Source organism: Annulohypoxylon maeteangense (genome assembly GCF_022496945.1).
Source record: "Annulohypoxylon maeteangense strain CBS 123835 unplaced genomic scaffold GGS22scaffold_1, whole genome shotgun sequence".
Lineage (NCBI taxonomy): Eukaryota > Fungi > Ascomycota > Sordariomycetes > Xylariales > Hypoxylaceae > Annulohypoxylon > Annulohypoxylon maeteangense.
In genome coordinates, this window is record NW_025953248.1 from 664,931 (window position 1) to 683,502 (window position 18,572).

General features: G+C 48.0%; 6 protein-coding genes across 6 annotated transcripts; 3 read left to right on the plus strand and 3 right to left on the minus strand.

Moving 5' to 3' along the window:
* Positions 1–800: 800 nt before the first annotated feature.
* On the minus strand, positions 801–2,681 carry GGS22DRAFT_148848 (uncharacterized protein). Its single transcript, XM_047959048.1, has 2 exons — positions 2,153–2,681; positions 801–2,030 (listed from the first exon to the last, which is right to left on the minus strand). The coding sequence occupies exons 1-2, from the start codon at positions 2,364–2,366 to the stop codon at positions 958–960; spliced, it is 1,287 nt and encodes a 428-aa protein (XP_047823499.1). The 5' UTR covers positions 2,367–2,681; the 3' UTR covers positions 801–957.
* A 769-nt stretch (positions 2,682–3,450) lies between these two features.
* Positions 3,451–8,980, minus strand: GGS22DRAFT_2445 (SNF2 family domain-containing protein). Its single transcript, XM_047966593.1, has one exon. The coding sequence runs from the start codon at positions 8,795–8,797 to the stop codon at positions 3,470–3,472; it is 5,328 nt and encodes a 1,775-aa protein (XP_047823500.1). The 5' UTR covers positions 8,798–8,980; the 3' UTR covers positions 3,451–3,469.
* A 266-nt stretch (positions 8,981–9,246) lies between these two features.
* Positions 9,247–10,251, plus strand: GGS22DRAFT_2448 (uncharacterized protein). The gene is made up of 4 exons (XM_047966594.1): positions 9,247–9,357; positions 9,422–9,598; positions 9,654–9,965; positions 10,023–10,251. The coding sequence occupies exons 2-4, from the start codon at positions 9,422–9,424 to the stop codon at positions 10,077–10,079; spliced, it is 546 nt and encodes a 181-aa protein (XP_047823501.1). The 5' UTR covers positions 9,247–9,357; the 3' UTR covers positions 10,080–10,251.
* A 610-nt stretch (positions 10,252–10,861) lies between these two features.
* Positions 10,862–13,039, plus strand: GGS22DRAFT_176915 (uncharacterized protein; the record flags this gene model as incomplete). Its single annotated transcript, XM_047963473.1, has 6 exons — positions 10,862–10,958; positions 11,070–11,268; positions 11,327–11,382; positions 11,429–11,632; positions 11,707–12,363; positions 12,462–13,039. The coding sequence occupies 6 exons, from the start codon at positions 10,862–10,864 to the stop codon at positions 13,037–13,039; spliced, it is 1,791 nt and encodes a 596-aa protein (XP_047823502.1).
* Positions 13,040–14,133: 1,094 nt separating this feature from the next.
* GGS22DRAFT_148856 (uncharacterized protein) lies at positions 14,134–14,823 on the plus strand. Its single transcript, XM_047959049.1, has one exon. The coding sequence runs from the start codon at positions 14,250–14,252 to the stop codon at positions 14,706–14,708; it is 459 nt and encodes a 152-aa protein (XP_047823503.1). The 5' UTR covers positions 14,134–14,249; the 3' UTR covers positions 14,709–14,823.
* A 161-nt stretch (positions 14,824–14,984) lies between these two features.
* Positions 14,985–17,975, minus strand: GGS22DRAFT_2459 (SPX-domain-containing protein). Its single transcript, XM_047966598.1, has 4 exons — positions 17,918–17,975; positions 17,288–17,847; positions 15,588–17,204; positions 14,985–15,521 (listed from the first exon to the last, which is right to left on the minus strand). Exons 2-4 carry the CDS (start codon positions 17,762–17,764, stop codon positions 15,240–15,242), a joined length of 2,376 nt encoding a protein of 791 aa, XP_047823504.1. The 5' UTR covers positions 17,765–17,847; positions 17,918–17,975; the 3' UTR covers positions 14,985–15,239.
* Positions 17,976–18,572: the final 597 nt, after the last annotated feature.

Here is an 18,572-nt window from a genome sequence, read left to right on the forward strand (position 1 = left end):
GAAATCTGGGTTCCTAGGTATCCATATGTGAAAGTCATGCAAAAGCCTTGGGAAGCGCAGAAAGTCGATAAACTTGCTTGGAGGCGCGTGTAACCATGGTCCGGAGCGAAGTCGCGGGCGCCGGGGACGGTACGGGACGTCCGGTATGCCGGCATTTACCCACTGTTTTGCATGCATGCGCGCGACCGGGTTGTGTGTGTGTAGGTAGGTCTGTATGTAGGTAGGTAGGTATGTGTGTGTATGTGTATGCGATGCGAGGTAGGTAAGGACAGCGCAGCGTTGTCGGTGCCTGACTGACCTAGGTCTGGGTTTCTTTGGGTTGGGGGAGTGTGGTTAGATATGTGTATGTATGTAAATGTAGGTGTATGTATGTCGATTGATGCATCCACCGATTAGGTATTTCCATGCGTTGGGGTGGAGGGGAAAAGGGGGAGGGGTTGAGGGTTGGGTTTTTGGCTTGTGATTGTGGGTTTGATGTTGGAGATGTTGATGGTTGATTTGTGGATGATCATTGACATTGTTTGAAATTGATAATAGGGGAAATCGGCGATGCGTTGTTGAGTGGCATGTCTTCGTTAGTTGCCGTTGAGTTAAGGAGAAGAGTTAAGAATATGTTGACATTTATGAATAGGATCATGATAGAGACACGGGAAGTTTACGTGAAACTATGTCGATATAACATATCATGAAATGGTGATGTATGATCATAAAACCTACGACCATAAGTGTATAACATGGATCTCATATTGGGCGACGATGTTGGGTTTCTTGAAGATTCAACTGAGCTACTAGTGAACCAGCCAGCGAGAATAGATATACAATTCCTATACTATGATTTATACATCGCCAACACTACCGCGACAATGTGAAGTATGCATACATGTTGAAGTGAAGCGCATACAATATAAACACATCTTTTTCACACCCATCCGCTACCAATAGACATATACACACAGATTAGCCCTCCCAGACATATTCCTGCTCAACACCACCCCCTATCTGTTTCCTCAACGCAAACCCGTAATCGCCCGCATTCGGCGTTCTCAGCAAGGTATGTATATGAAACTTCGCCGGCTCCGAATTCGCCAGAAACACGCCGGAGTGGTGATCGAACTCGACGATAACAACCGGGCTCTGTATCCTATAGTAAAACGGATCCTCATCGCCATACCCACCAATCCAACTAAAATACGTCTCCCCAAACCAGTCCTCACAGTCCTTCAACTTCAGCTCGCGCGCCTTCTCCGGCAGATACAACAAATACTGCCCCAGAATCCCCCTCACCAACTCCTTCTGCTCGTCTCCAAGCGTCGCCACAACGATACCCTCATACGGCACAACACGATTATCGCGATACGCACCACAAAGATGTCTCTGATCATCATGATTCCACCGTCCCTTCTCCATCCTCCCATCCTTCATCTCCTCAAAAACCCTCGCCTTCACCTTCTCCTCCTCACTCAACCCCTGCATAAGACACAACCCCAACCTCTCCTCAACATGCAAAATCCTCGTCCCCTTCCACACCCCCTGATCCACAAAATTCGGCTCCGCGCCCGTAAACCACGGACTGACCACAATCTGCGTCCTGTACAAAAAAACACTCAAACAAAGATGGTGCCCATAAAAACTAAACCCCCACCCCCGCTCCACCGCCGGCGCGCCGAAGAACACGAAGTTATAGCTATGTTCATTCATAACCTTCGATGCGTCCACGAGCTCGCCGAGGAAATGGTTAATCCGCATCGCGGCAACGGCCTTTGCGTAGCCCTCTGGACTGAGCGTTGTTTCGAGGAGCGCTAGAACGGAGGACCGCAGCGCGGGAGTTATGGTGTCGAGACGGATGCCTTTGTCGCTGAGCAGGAACTCGGGGTTCGACCAGGAGCGCCATTCGGGGGAGTCGATGTGGAGCGTTGTTTTGGCGGCTTGGGAGGGCGTTAGTTGTGATGTGATGCTTTCGGCGGCGGCGACGATGGCGGTGATTGGGATGCCTTCGTCCCGGATGGGGAAGAGGTTTGGGCGGATGGTTCCTGGGGTGGGTTAGTGTGAGGTTCCTGTTGTGGAAATACTCGGCCTCTCACTCTCACTTCTTACTTGAGAGAGGGTGAGAGTAGAAGTGAGTATGAGGGTGAGGATAGATGAGAACACATACCATCATTCGTCACGCCCTTGAACGGCTCTTCGAACAACTTTCGCCAGTGTACGTATAGGCCATACAACCACGGCGGCCTGTGATGCTCTAGCAGTTCCTTAGCATGGCCGTACGCATCGTTCTTCGCGATGGCGTGGAACCGTGGCGTATCCAGGTCCGGGAGGAATTTCCGGAACTCCCCATGCTGGGCGTCCTGTTTCTCCGTCGACGTCATTTTTGGCGTTAATACAGCTACCAATTCAGGTACGTATACCTCAACGAGTACCCTTTTCCAAAAATCTCAAAATATTTCAAATACAAAATTTAAGAGTCGATGAGCTTAGCTTAGCTAACCAATGCCAAGTCCTCTCTCTCAGCCAAGAGTTTTCGGAAATAGGTTACCTCTCCAAGCTACCAATTCATATATCTCAACCCGACTTCACATAAATCGATCGTAATTAATATGACCCGAGAGCGCGGTAAACGGTATGTATATCTAGATTAGAACATCCATCTGAAATCAGGACCCATCCGTTCTTAACGAGCATCGAACGGCTCGACGATTTCCTTAGTGGATCCCGACGCGAAGCCCCAACGCGGGGAAATGTATCGGCTCTTACCTAGGTAGATATAGCGGGAGCGGCAGCGCTCTACCGGCCTCATTTACTCCCATCATGCTGGTGGTTTCGTTACTACTAGACGTTAACAACATCTACTCTATGTATATACTTGGACAGTCTACTGTAAGTTAGTAGACTAGGTAAATCAACCACATCCCAAACATAAGAATCCCAAAGCTGTCTGTTAAAAAAGTGGCGAATCCCGCCCTGAGCGGTCATCATCTCTCGTCTTTTCGTCGTTAATTATCTAGATACCACCGAACGTCTGCATCCGGTATTTTGTTTCGTACACGTACAAGAGGGCATTTTTCTAGTCTCTCCCCCTTTCTTTCGGGTTTTTATTTCCATGAACGCGCGACATTGACTCCGACTCGCGAGCACCATTCATCCCCGGGACGTCATTCCTAACGAATCGATGCAAAAAAAAACTACCTTCGATACGCCGCCGTCTTTCATCACCTGAATTTCAGTTCATCGCTCACAAGAACACCGAATATGCAATGCAAACCCCCTCTTTATTTCCATCCCTCAAGATTCGTCATCGACTTGTTTTTTATGGGTGCGCCTAAGCAAGTATGTATAGCGATCTGGTTTCCAGTTTCCCAGCCGACATCAAAACTCGTAGTTGTAGGTTGTGGACGACGTATACAGTTAAGGTGCCTTAACCAAGGCTTTAAGTAGAGCGAAGCGTACGGTTTCGAAGGCCATGCGTACATTACTAGCGCTTTCGCGTGTCCTTTCCTTTCGTCTTGCTCTTCTTCTTGTCCTTAGGTAATTCCAACGCCGTGCCCTCGAGCTGCTTGTGCATCATAGTGAGCATGTAGTCGTCGATAGTCTGTATCTTGTCGCCCCAAGCATTGTGCTCGATCTCCTCCAGCGCATGATCCACATCTGCCGACTCAGAGAATAGTCCGAGATTTGATCTTCCTATGCCTGGTGCGAGTGAACCGTCCCGCGTTACGGGTGTGCCTACTCTTGCACTAGATGTTCCAGACGCACTCGCTGTCGCCGGTTTCTCAGCAAAGTCGGCTTCATCCTCTTGGATTTCTCTTTCCGCAACATGTGCGGCGTCGACGTCTTCACGATCTTCAGCCTGCTCGAGGACTCGGCCGACGGCTCGCTGGTCGCTATTCTCCACGCCACCGAGAACACGATCCATCGCATTGCCGACTACATCAGCTTCATCTTGAGTGGCGCCAATAACGTCACGCACAGAGAGCTTGTTGAAGTAGTCGGTTGTGAAACCACCTTCCTGGATCACGACGTCGTCTAGCATTTGCTTTTGACTTGCTTTGCGCAGGATATTTGCCTCGATAGTGTGTTCGCTAACGAGTCGGTAGATGTGGACGTCTCTTGTTTGACCAATGCGATGACATCTATCTTGGCATTGCTTGTCCATCGCAGGGTTCCAGTCTTGGTCATAGAAGATGACAGTATCGGCACCAGTAAGGTTGATACCAAGACCACCCGATCGCGTAGACAAAATGAAGCATAAAATCCTATCGTCGTGATTGAAGCGGTCTGTGAGGATTTGCCGTTGTTCTACTTTCGTAGCACCGTCGAGCCGTAGATATTTATGTCCGTGAATGTTGAGAAACTGTTCGAGAATGTCAAGCACTTTGGTCATCTGTGTGAAAATTAAGGCACGATGACCACCAGATTGCAGCTTTCGTAAGAGACGGTCGAGAGCCTGAAGTTTACCACAGTCATATTGAAGAAGTCTCTTATCCGGGAATTGAATACTAAGTCTCATGCGAGCTTCATGCCACGGGTCGAGTGGAGCTTCTTTCTGCATGAATGGGGCATACCGTATTGGAGCCGCCAACCTTAGATTTGTCTCGTCAAAAGCTTCCACCCCTTTCGTGCCAAGGACGATCTGGTCAAAATCCCGAGTGACAACCGCCGGTGTGACGCATGCGAACTTAGCGATTGCAGTCTTCATCGACGCAGCCCGTTGATCGAGAGTTGGGATCATTGACCGTAGCACCGGGGAATCTTCTTCAAACCAACTCATGATCTTCTGCGGAACCTTTGGACGAGCTTTATGTGGCCTATCGTTTGTACCGAGAGTCAGGAAGTCCGTGAGTTGTTTGCCGTAAATTGGGCGCTGTTGCCTTCTTATTGCATTGACGTAGACACAATGTCGCAACTCCTCAAAACGATCCCATCGTTTCGCACTTTCTAACCATACTAGAACGGACTCCACGGTTGAAAGGTCTAGGTGGACGCGGGCGTTTTGTGCTCTTATTTCCTGAGCTGTCCGGCGGTCAATTAGTTGACGATGGGCGTTCAATTGAGAAACTCGTTCGCACACCGTTTTCGACTGATTCTCGTGTAGTGTAGGGATGAAGTTAAGGAAGTCAAAGCTGACAGAACTCATAGGTTTTGCAGCAAGCAACTTGCCCCGAATTATACCCTCGGTTGCAATATAGTTAGACAGGACGGATCTGCGTTGTCGAAAGGATGTCATGATTGGGCGTTCAACGAAAAGGTCGGGATGATTGCAGACCTTGCGCAACTGCATCAGGCAATTGATTACCGATATATAATTGCCGGAGGATAGCGCTTCTCTAGTATCTGTACGCGCTAAAAATCCATCGTATAACTCACGTTGTCGGCGCGACAGTCGACAAAATTCGACGTGCTCGTACTTGGCCGGCATTTGCTTTTCGACGTCTGCTTTTAGTCGCCGCAGGAGATATGGCCTAAGGACCTTATGTAATTTGGCTATGATTGCACGAGCCTCATCGTCCATCTGTTCTCGGCCGCTCTCCAAGATTTGGGACTCAGGTTTGTGAAACCAATCCTGGAATTCTGCCAGGTCGGCAAATCCGCCAACCCCATTTTCAGATGGCATTAAGAAGAATAGTAGAGACCATAATTCGGTCAAATTGTTCTGTAAGGGCGTGCCAGTGAGCAATAGTCGCGCTCGCGTGTTGAAGGTGAGTAACGTTTGCCATCGTTTCGACTTGAAATTTTTAATGTTATGGGCTTCATCCAGAATCATATAATGCCATTGTCTACGCTTGAAAACCTGTTGATCTTGCAAGACGATCTGGTACGATGTAATACACACGTTCCACATATCATTCGTCTTCCATCCTTGACGTTTTCGTTTTCGTTCATCGATACTCCCATAGTACGATAATACCTTGAATCCAGGACACCACTTCTTGAACTCCATTTCCCAATTCAGCATTACGCTGGTTGGGACGATGACCAGATGGGGTCCCCACACTTCGTGATGGCAGGCAAGATGAGCCAATAGGGCAATTGTTTGAATGGTCTTGCCAAGACCCATCTCATCCGCAAGGATACCATTCGTCTGATTTCTGTATAAACCAGCAAGCCAATCCAAGCCATAGTGTTGATATTCACGTAACGTTCCTCGTAGTAAAAAGGGAACTTCAGTCCTAGGCACTTGGTATTGAGGTGAACTAGACCTGCTCGCGCCAGATTTAACTACAGAGGTGGTGTCCACCTCCGAGGGCTTAGTATCGGATGTTCGGGGTGTGTGGCTCCTATCACGACTAGGAGGGTTTGTGATCGCTTCCGTATCTGGGCTTGTCTGAGGCTGGTCTGTTGGCGCAATTGCAACCTCCACGCTTGGCATTGCTGTAGCTGTTTTCTCAGCTCCACTGATCGACGCGTTCGCTTTGACATCTTTAACATGCTCAACGGCTTCAATGATTTCCATTTCAACATCTTGAGCCTGCAGGGGTTCTGGTACTGGAGCGGGACCATCAGGGTTATTAGCCTCATGAGGGTTCTTCGGTGCAGCCGTTGCGGATATGGTGCCAGATGGATGTGTGGGCGCACGATCTTGATTAAATGTGGACGATAGGGAAAGACCTTTATCTCCATTCATTGTTGGAGATGGAGGTTTATCTTGTAAATCTGTTGCCTTTGCCACTGCGCTATCTTCAACATCCGTCTCAATTGTCGTCTCATTGAGGAGAGGCGCTCCGTCAGCAGATGTAGTATCCGGGATGTCTATCATCTCAACATCGCATTGAGGTGACAACGGTTCGTCGGCCGCTGTCTCTTGCTTCATTTTCTTCAGCTCAGATTTACCAAAGAAGAGGCCCAGTAATCCCGAAGGCTCCTCTTCGTCTTCGGAATTTTCGTCCTGATCCTCAGATTGGCCATCATCCTCGTCGTCACTTTCCATGTTTTCGTCACTTGACCCTAAATCGTCGTCCATGTCGATTGATTCATCGGTAGTTTCGCCTTGATCATCCAGTTCTGTTGCAGGTTGGTCACCGTTGAGACTAGTTGCCGGTCGACCTACAGAGAGATCTGGAATGTTCGCATATTTCTTCCTTAACTGTTCTTGCGTAAGGGCTTCGTCTGAAACGTCCGACTTTGCATCGTCGTCATCATCAGATGAAGACATGTTATCCTCGTTCTCGTCTTCGTCGGAGCCTTGGTCCGAAGAGACTTCTTCGAGAGAAGCCAAGTCTTCATCTTCGTCATCAGCCTCTTCATCAGACTCGCCCGACTCTTCATCCTCATCCGAGACAAGCTCCGAATCGAAGTGAGCTCTGCGGGCTTGCAACTTTAACTCGGACATATTAACGGCCTCGTTCAATGCAGCCTTTACACGCTTTTGTTCGGCAGCCTCCCATTCCTCTAGACGACGACGATTAACCTCGGTTCTGACATTCTCCCATGTTCCGCCAATGGCCTTGATAACAGATTTATACCGACTTATCCATGCAGCTCTGGCCTCGGCTTCGATTTGCTCGGCGGTCTTTGGTTGTCGGCGTATCCATTCGTCCCGGCATGCTTCAGCCAATCGTTTCGCGGTAGTCTTGTGTCTTTGGTGTTCCATCAACATTAACCTCCGGAAATTCGCCATCTGCTTCACCAGGTGATCCATGTGCGCCCATTGTCGCGGTGGCTCCTCGGCGGGTTCTGGAACAAATAGTGTAGAACGTTCCTCGCTTAGCAGTCCACCAGGTTCGACTTCGGCCTCGATTCGCATAATAACACTGGCATCTCTAGCAGCGGCCTCTTCCGTATATGGGTCTCCCTCATCGGCGATATCAAGCCAACCGCCATCTTTGACGTCTACTGTTGGCGCACGTTCAACAAAGTCTTGGAAATTAGACGATATCTTGGCACGTGCGACGGTCTGGCCAGGGAATACATTGACTTGGGCTGGATGGACGGTAGGGATAGTAGGGGCCTTTAGCCGTAACCGAATCTTAGTCGGACGTAGGTTGGGACTATCATTGGTAGGATGTTTGGAGTCGCGAGAGGGAGTATCGACAGTATCTCGAAGGGATCCGGAATTACGTCTAATCCTTGTAGAGCGTCTAGGCGGGGTTATCTGGGCTGGCGGAGTAGCTGAACGTCGTCGAGTTTTCGAAGATTTAGAGGCTTGAGCAGAGCCGTTGACAGTGACGGCAGCTAAAGATTTCCGCGTATTCGGCTTGGCAATGGGTGTGGAAGTTTTTGAGGCAGTTCCCTTCCCCGTCGACGCGTGCTTTTGTGATCCATTTACGTGACTGTTAGATGCAGATCGTTTGTCTTTGGCGGGAGTATGGGGTTGAAGATTATGGAGAGCGCCTCTGGTGACTCTCCGATTGCCCAGAGGCTGCAACTCCAAAGGCACCTGATTTGTGCGTCCGGATCTGCGTTTGCCATTTTCAGTAAAAGATGTGGGCCCTTCGGCCTCTATTCTCTTCCAAGGAGGGGATTCTAGTTTGGGTTTACGAGATGCGCTATTGGGTGTCGAATCGCGGACACGGCGTCGTTTGGTAGGTCTGTCGTCAATATCGCCACCGCCATCTTTTACGGGGGATTCAATAATAGAGTCTTCCGCGTCGTTTCCATTGGTGTTGGACTTGGTTGAGAACAATTGGGGTAGAGTAGAATTATCCGTCTCGGGTTTAATTTGATGTTGAGATGTTGTATCTAAGGATGGGTCGGGAATATTTGGATTCTGTTGTTCTGATGTTTGATCGTTTGTTTCGTTTAAATCGGAGGGATTTGCGGTGTCGTGTGAAGGCGCAGACTCGAGCGACGCGGTAGCCGTCATAGCTGTCCAGGGGTGTTGAGATAAGAAAAAGACGCGGGTCTCGATGAAATGGACATTTGGGATGATGAAAAGTATGTCTACAGATAGAGATTTATTGGTAGATTATCATGACGAAGTTTGAGCATGCACACGGCCATAAAAAGACAATTGTGATGGATTTTTATCGAGAATTGCCATTTCATCAGCAGTTTGATGATGATTCAAAAATTTCGTCGGGTCTCCGCCTCGTCTTAGACAGGAATAGCAAGCTTGGTCCGAGTGCCCCCCTGTACTGCCCCAACCTAAGGGAAATACCATGGTCAGTGCGCTCGCTAGGCACCCTTGCAATTCCCCCATCTTCTTGTTTTACGTAATCAATATGAGGTCAATCCCTCGCCAATCTCACTAAAGTGTGTAACAGTTGCCTTAGAATTCAGGCTGATAAAATTACTAAGCCTGAATTGTAAATGGTCAACTGCTGTCGGTCATCCTAGCTCTCAAGTCAATGAGGTAAATGGTGCATGATCCTTCACGACGCAATTGCGACAATATCGAAGTAGGGTCTAACCGAGGGGCCTACAGTATGTTCCAATTGATTCCGAGATTCCTGTAAAGGTTTAGATGTATCTAACATAGATCGTCCAGATGCTTCCCCAACGAATCGCGAGAGCTTCGGCTCTCCGATCAGCATCTCTCGCAGCGCGAAGACTACCCATCGTTCAACAACGCACATTTGTTCCGCGATCATACTCTGACCCCGCCGTCATCGAAGAGAAATTTCCCGATAATCCAAAACTTACCGAAGCGGAAGACCCGGGTCAGGTCAGTGGGCTTCTAACGATCATTTGCCAACGTACCGACAGACTAACCGATGCAGAACGGCGGCTACATCAACCCTCCGGCAATCAAGAGACAGTTCCGAGATCCTCACGGTGATTGGTGGGATAAGCAAGAGAGGCGTAACTATGGCGAACCTGTTCACGAGGACAACGATCTCCTAGGCATATTCTCCCCTTACGAATACACTTGGATCTCACCGGGCAAGGGATTATTGCAGGTTGGCGCATTTATTGCTACTGTCGTAGGAGTATGCTGGGTTGTTGGAAGATTATATCCTGACAAGCCGTCTTACCCGCGGGAGTTCGAGGGTGGTCTAGATCGAGAATTGGGTGGTGCCGGTGCTTGGAGGGTAAGTTGAACTTAACCGACCTGTTGAACAGATCCGTGATGTTGATAATGATTATAGGCAAGAGCTCCTGGCGACCCAGAGCCATACCAAGTTGAGGAAGCAGAGGAAGAATAAAATACTTGTACATACACTTGGCCTTTTATCGCAAATATACAATACGAACTTGACCACGAGTGTTGGTCTTACTAAAGAAGCTAATATCATATAGCCAATAGCTCGACTTGTCCCGTGTATTGACCTAGGGCTACAGTGTTCTCCTAGTAGCTCTTATTTCAACATCGAAGTCGCCCCCTTCCTCGCTCTGTGGTCAAGATACAGTAAGGTTCTGCACATCATCTACCTGAGATCGTAGATGGAAGGAATTGCTTATCTTATTCTAGCGAATGCGGCTTTCAAAAGTCAGGCCATAGAAGATAACACAGTACAATGAATGACACACTTTTACTAAAGCCTCAACTTATCCCTTTCTCTTCTGGGCCAATAATTGCGTTATTTCAAGATACGTATCCCCATTATACTCCCCAGGTGAAAGCTTAAGGTCCACTACGGCCAATGGGATGGACATGAGCAGTTTAACGAGCCAGGTACCTTCACTGTTTGGACTTGGATATCAATGAAGACAGGAAGCTACGGCTCTACGTCTCATTACGTTATGGGAAGGCCGAGACCAAAAGCATATCTTTAACAATATTCACATGAAATTAGATAAATCCATCTCTTCAATCTCTACGACTTTACGATATTCAACCACTACAACTCACATCACCAACATCATATTCCTTGAAAAGACCGCTTTGACAGGAATTGGCTCTACTCCAGTTTGTTCGTTGTATCAACCTGTTATTCTTTTTGATCTTTCCCTACTTCTCTGTTTAATATCATCACTGCTAGTGAAGATGCGTTTTGAGGACTGGGATGTCTTATTATTTCCTAGGGATTCCAAGATCCCATTGAAAGAGTTCAGGACTAACTGTCATGTTGTTCATGATAATGGTAAGCCAATTTTGCTTAATGAACCTCCCCCAACTCTTCTCGATATGAGGATATACCTGCTCCACACCGTACCTTTTCATATATATCAAATTCTAACCCGATCCTCCTCAGAGTTCGCCTACAGTCATGGATCTTACGGTTTGCCGACTATGACTTGTTTTATGCCAGGCCTATCCCCGGGCACTCAGTTCAACATCTCGCTTCATTCCTGGAAGACGCCTGATATCAGCCAGTTCACTAGAAATTACAGCAAGCATCCTGAATTAGTCAAGTTCGAGGCACGAGTCTTGATCGATGGCCGTATGGTTGCGTATGTTCTCATTTCGGTATCTCGGGTCTAAGCTAGCTCTAACCAGCACATCTCTTAGTTCATCCTCATTTAGCCGGATCGGACCATGGCCTCAACTGATCAATCATAGTTTCGGTAAGTCCTCCGTATTAAGGAGAGATTCAAAATCTAACTGTAGTAGAGTTCACGAAGAACGGAGATCTCGAAACACTTAGGTTCCCTCAGTTTCGTAGCGAAGTGCTTCGGCAAAGCTACTGGAGCCCCGCAGATGAAGTCGGACGGATCAAAATCGTCATCAGCGAAGGCTTCCCGAGGGATTCTTTGACTGTACCCATCGAACGGGTCAAGAATGTCGTTGCATTCTCATTCCAACATGCACCACTTGGTATGGATCTTACAGCTTCTCCTTCGGATCTAGCACGATACAGACAAGACTAACACATAGGTACCGCATTATAGATATTCTCGAATCTTCCGCGATTGCCTGGCCAAATCCTAGCATGTGGCGCCGCACTCCGTTCAACCCTACGATGCCTGCCCCAGCACGTCACCATGAAGACGGCGCGGAAGCTCACCTCCACTCCCCTCGCCGTCGAACAACGAGCTATATGAAAAATTCATCCAGTTCATCCACGTACAACACCTGTCCCCCAGGGTTCACGCAGGAAAACTTACTTGGCACTATGCCAAACACCGAGGGATTATTGCAACGTAACGGTGCTGAGTCTAGCTCGGCCTGGCCAGACCCTTTCAGTTCTCAGAAGTCTGAAACTGCTTGCTTTGACTGGTCGAACACCAACTTCGGCCCCATTGGATACAATCAGGCCACCGACAGCAACAAGTCCAGTTACAATTCTGTTGCCAGTCGAAGAGCCAGAGGTGCAAGCAAAGTGTCACGCTCCGATGTTAGCATGTCTGATTTTGGCTTGGGTAATCCAAGCAACACCCAAGGCCTGTCAGATAATCACTTCTTAAATCTCACAACAGCACATCTAGGAGATATAGATGCCAGTGCTCATGATCCGAAGGTGCCGACAAACACGCCAACGACGACAGGTGGCTCGAACTTCGTTGACGATCTCAGCTTTGACGTGAACAAGATCGGTACTCCTGGAAGTAAGCTATCCTGCACTACTCTAGCAATTTCATATTCCATCAAAATATCTGATGACACTTCGATATTACACTTAATACTAACTTTTTGACTATTATAGGCACGTCAATAAACGAGTTCTTCAACTCCACGAACGCGAATTTCTCTTCTGAACTTGCAACGTCTCTTACGCACTCGTTGCTGAATCAACCACACCCGCTCCCAGTGCATACCGGAAACATTGCCCCTCCCGCCCCTGAAGTTAAGTCGCGTAAAGAAAATCGCCTTCAAGATTCCCCAAGTGAAGATTCTCCAGTCATCAACCATATCGACATGCGCAAGGTATCACAGTCGTCGTTTAGTAACCTCTGCAAAGACAGCCAAGACGCTAGCGCAAACAACTCACCTCCCAGCCAGAGCGCATTCTCGGGGGTGTTCTCACATCGATCTACTTCAGGCGGAGACTTTGGCAACGACCTTGCTAATGTTCCCAGCGTCTTTACAGCATCGACTGTGGACTCACGTGCACGCGGTGACGCAACCCCGGATGCTTGTCTAATACGACCTGAGAAGAGTATGAAGCGCACCCGCCATTTCACGCCTGGCAGTGGAAGAGTGTTCGACGATGATATCGAGGCACTGACCAACAGCCCTCGGGTCCAAGTAGAGCTTGAAGATCACCTTGCGGAGCATATCTGATTAATGCGGCGACATGTCGCAGAGCAGTACACTCTAATAGCAGCTTATCTACCTACTTTTTTGCGGGATCATTGAATATCCATCGGATTATTGGAGGTATCGGAATGGAGGGTTATGTGGTATCCCTTTTATAGATTAGTATTGGAACGGACATATCGGTCTCGCCCGGAAGAGCAGGTCGCCGGCTCCTTGCGTTCGAGATACAATCCAGGTGTGGTTTGTCATACTAACAGCATCCTGCTATTGGTTTGCGGAATATTCTTGGCCTGACTGAATGGGTTTGAACCATGATTCGTATAAGGGCTTTAATGTCTTCCAGGGGAAACCGAACAGACGTTGGAATGTGGTTGTGAGGAGTATAGATAGGTAGATTAAGCTGACTTGACCAGTACATAACACAGAGACCAATACAAGAAAATAGTATTAGTTCTAAGTCTGAGCACGCACTTGGTACCAAGCATATTCAACAGTTGTCAAACTTGGCTCTAACAGAGATGGCCGTATTTAGGATATGATCAAGACCTAGACAATCGCATGAAGCCTAGACCATAATGTCTAAGTTGACAGCTCTTCTATCATGTAACATGGTAACCTGAAAGGCGCTTTCAAGATACTATTTACATTCAAAATGAGGTATTGATCTACATTATTAACACACGAATTTTGGGACGACACAATACTCTCAGACTTATGAGACGGCTTGGCGCTAAAGTCAAGACCTATATTTGCTCGCCGTCCATAATATTCAATATCAACGTAATCTTGGTACGAATTTGTCGGAATGCGATTCTGAAACCCATCTTAGTTTGATGCCGAAGATCCGGTTCTTGGCTAAGTTGACTTGACGCTATTTACATCTACCATGAGCCGAGCATCATCGCTTTGTCGGGTGTTCGTCCCGTCTAGACCAGGATCATTGTATGATCAGCAACAAATGCAACGAAGCGCCGCCAGATGCCTTCGTCTCGATCTACGGCATTCATCTCAACCCAAACCCAGCATGAGATCTTATGATATGCCTCTAGGTATATAAGTGAGCCTTGCCACCTGCTTCCTAAGCTTATTACGAGTCCTATCTCATCCTATCTTGTTCATTTTAACCTTCGTTACGAGTTGATCTCAACCTTCATTTACAAGTTCTGCGAACTTCTTCCGCTCTCTTATACACAACACTCATTCCACCTATCCAGCCAAACAACCAATAGCCAAAATGCAGACCAAAACCCTCCTCATCGCCTTCCTGGCAGCCACCTCCGCCTCAGCCGCGGCCATCAACGGGCGCCAAAACAACCAGAACAAAAACAACCAAAACCAGAACAACAACAACAACAAAAACGCCGCCGCCGGCGCAGCAGCCGGCAACGCCAACGCCAACGCAGCCGCGGACTTCGGGCAATGCACACCCACAATGTCCTTCGAGCTCGGGCGAGCGGGGCGCAAAGCGGACGAAGGGACGTTTCTCCCGACCGACGCGTTGGTAGCGAAGGGACAGCAAGACGCGCTGAACCCGAGCATAATCATGAACCGGATCTGCGACCAGCTGACGAACGTGTGCGAAGCGAACGACGCGGCGGTGGCGGCGTGCGAGGCCGCGCAGGCTAGTACCGAGGCGCTGGGGACTAAGGATGCGACGACGGCGGATGCTTTTAATGCCGCTTTGGGGTTCTAGGTTGATTAAGACTTTGGTCTTGATGAGTTATGATTTGTTAAAGGGGGAGGGGATGTAGGGGGCTTGGCTGGTTGCTGTTGCTTCTGGGTATCAAGATGGTGTTATGAGGATGAGGATTGGGTGGGTGTACTTTAAGTGTATCAGTATCTAGACAAATACTTGACGACATCACGCAGAAACGCGAAATAGAAAAAAATGGTATGGAATACACTTACAACTTAATTACTCATCTGTGAATTCCCAAACGATTCTCACTTCGATGCAACACGCCATCGATACATGCAATCTTCAATACCCATTAACTACCTACCTATCTACATACCATCCATCATTCTTCAGCCATTCTCATCGCCCAAATCAGGCTTTTTACCTAGCTTCGCTATATATACAGCTACATGCTCCTTGGTACATCTGACAAAATACAGTATTTGCGGTCGCTCATATACAAACTAAACAATTCCGAAACTCTCACATGCGGTTAGATGCTCTGTACACCATTTTACACTTAACACTTACCAGTAGACGTTCGGTCTACCAGAACTCCTTATCTCTCCCCTCGAACGCAAAGTTTAGCACGACGCCCACGAAGAGGGCGCTGCACAGAACCGTCGGCCCCAACCTGTCGTAAAACTTAATGACCCTGCGTTCGCGGATACCCTTGCTTCGGTACAGGTAGATACCGACCGAGTAGCAAAGCGACATAATAGCCAAGAGAGTAAACAATCCCGACACCAGGAATGAAAGCTTTGTCGGCTGGGGGCCAAAGTTGAGCAACGTGACGGCGATAGTTCCGATGTAGATCGAGAATTCGAGCTAAGTAACGGTCATTGTCAGCAAGAGCCCTAATGAAATACAGGAAATTAAGAAAAAAAAACATACCCAGCTCAGATAGGTCCTTTCCGCCGCGAAGTAGACCTTAGGCTCGACTCTAACCGGCACGTAGATCCTCTTACCCTTCGGGGCCTTGAACTTCTTCGTCTGGATTTCTTGGTTGCCAAAGAACATCTGGTTTCGGTTGCTACGAGGAACCGTCGTGGCACGAGGGCGTGGTATAACGCTCATTAAGACGTTAAATGCACCATGTCCGACAGCGTTTCCATACTTCTTCCCCAGAGCAGAGTAGTATGTCCAGCCGCCGACTCTCCGTGCCTCCTCAAGTGCATCTTCCTCGTCCACTTCGTCATCCGAGTCATAGAGCGGGTAATCTTGGTTAGTTACCGTACCCTCTACAGTTTGCCCTTCAATATCCCCTAATATAAGCGCCTGTGCACCCCGCGACAAGCCGTTTCCATTGCCAGAGCGACCCCCGGATTCGTCATCAGTTTCATCGTCGGCATCCGAGTCAATGTCATCATCGTCATCATCATCTCCATCTGATGTTGTGCCACTAGTATGTGATTGGGTCGGGCGGTGAATGCCAAAATTATGTGTTATCGGTTTTCGGATGTCCACGTCCATCTGGGGCATCCAGTAAGGCAGCAAATTAATTCTGCTGGGGAAAAGAGAAGCAGTGCCGTGAATAAACTTAGAGAACTTGGGAACAGCCTCCACGAGATGACTGGAGATGAGTTGGCGAACCCACTCCGGAGGTTCTTGGCCATGTTGAGTCTGGAGCTTTACTTCCAAAACTGCATATGGAAAGCGGAGAACGTCCCCAGGAGGCAATTGCGAGAACGGATAATCAATACCAATATCCATTCGTCGCCAATTGTCACCGCATCGCTTAGTAGCATCCAAGTTGTCCTCTCGAACCATCGTAAGCTCGGTATCGAGGGAAATTCGAACACGCGCATCGGCTGGCAGCTGGAACGCAGTTCGGTTGTAGAAAGATCTGCAGACGGGTTTATATCCGTTCTTCAATACCGAGTATTGGACCTCTTTTGCAAGCGTCTCGTCCTCAGCAATAGCCTTCTCGGATTTTTTACCATCTTTGCGAGCCTTTTCGAAGAGAGCTGTTGGTAGCAAGTCGCCCCTCAGATATGCGTTGACGTTCTTCTCCTTCATAGCAAAACGAGCTTTGACGGATTTCTCTCCTGTCCAATCTTCCCGATGCGTTTTTCGCTCCACGAAAATGGTGTCGTTTTGCATACCACCATACCATCTTAGACGGATGGCTTCAGCTCCCTCGGTTTTCTTTAATCGGCCCTCGTAGAGATCCCATTTCTCAGGGTTGTCGTAGTAGATGGAAGAGATTGCAGAATCTGCTATTTCAAATTCCTTGCTGGCATTGAAAACCAAGACGGGAAGATGCTTTAAGATGATGAGTTTTAATTCGGTGACATTGTCTGGATGCACCCAGTATTTCGTTGTCTGGCGAACGAAACTGCCTTGAGTACCACCAGCAGAGCTATCACCCTTGACCGGATTTCCGCGTGTTCTAACATTGTTGTACATGTTAGATAGCTTCACAACCTCGGCATCGAAATCTTCGTTGTAGAATGGCTTGTTCTTGAGCGCGGTGTCGAACGAGGGTCGGAGGTGCCAGTTGGTCATTTTCTGTTATATAAAGTTAGATTTTGTACAATATAGTAAATATGTCTTGGTATATGTTGGTAAATATCATGATATGGGTCACAAACATCGTGCTTCTTAATTATCTTGTAAAAGCCAGTATAGTTCAACTGGACATATTTGGCAAGATCGTGAACGTCGGCAATGATGTCGCTAAGGTCTTCTTCGAGTAGTATAAACTCTTCTTCAGAAGGACCCTGCTCTGTCAAGCCTCTCTCCGTAACCTTAGCAACAACCTCTTTGACTTCTCGCTCGCTAACAGCTATACGGCGTTGGATCTCGGATTGTTTGACCTTGGTTTTGGTGTAGACCTTGTCAAGCTCTGCATAGAGCCTGGCAATGAATCGCTGCTCATCCTCTTCGGTCCACCTGTTTTTCTGTTGGCCATTGGCCTTGGCCTTTCCCTTCTTATTCTTCGAGTTATCATCGACATCTATGGGCGGTCCCGAGGCGGTCTTCAACTCGGACTTGAGTCCATCGTAGTCGATATAGTACCATTGGTACTCGCGGATGATGCTCGATCGCAATTGTTCTCCGAACTTCATGACGATTAACCCGGGCTTCGCGCGCCAATTCTTGGTACCGCCGCGTCTTGTAGAAATCCAAGAGGTCCTCCTTGTATTCAGGTCTTCAATAATTAGCATGGGGAGACATACACACGGGCAAGGTTCGATCTTGGTAACATAATATTAACATACGAAATGAGTAACAGTTGGATAGATAAGAGAGGGGGCGTTTCTAACCGTCCAATGCCCGCAGCGAGTCGACTATAGTTATATCGTGTACCCCGTACAGTTACAACCAGTCAGGACCAAAATAGAAAGAAAAACGGGAAAAAATTAATAATAAATTGGAAAGAAAAACAACGCTTGGGGAGACGGTACGAGGAACTTGGAGCTAATCAAACACTATATTTACGAGGTGTGGCACGTAATAGAATACAGAGTACCTAGTAGTGTAAGTAGGTAATAGAGTAGTAGTACATATGCGCAGTAATTGAAAAGCTGCACGATCGATTGTGTATGTAGGATCTGGAAGTAAAAGAGTTAAGTGAAGTGAAGCTTGGAAAATCCCGACCAACCTCGCGTCATGATACATCCATTTAGCGGTACGAAGTACACGCTGAAACCCCACGGTCCTCCACAGTAAAAGCTTTTCAGCTGCCATTGGCCAATCAATTACTGCTTGAATAGCACGTGTCAGTCCAGACTCAAGCTTGAATCTTAGCGGCTCCAGCGACGACCTTTAGCGGCCTCAATCGCTGTAGGAACTGGAATGACCGATGAAATACAGTCTTTTTATCACATGCACACTGTACGAACTGGAATTGGTTCCGCTACCCCACCATCAAAT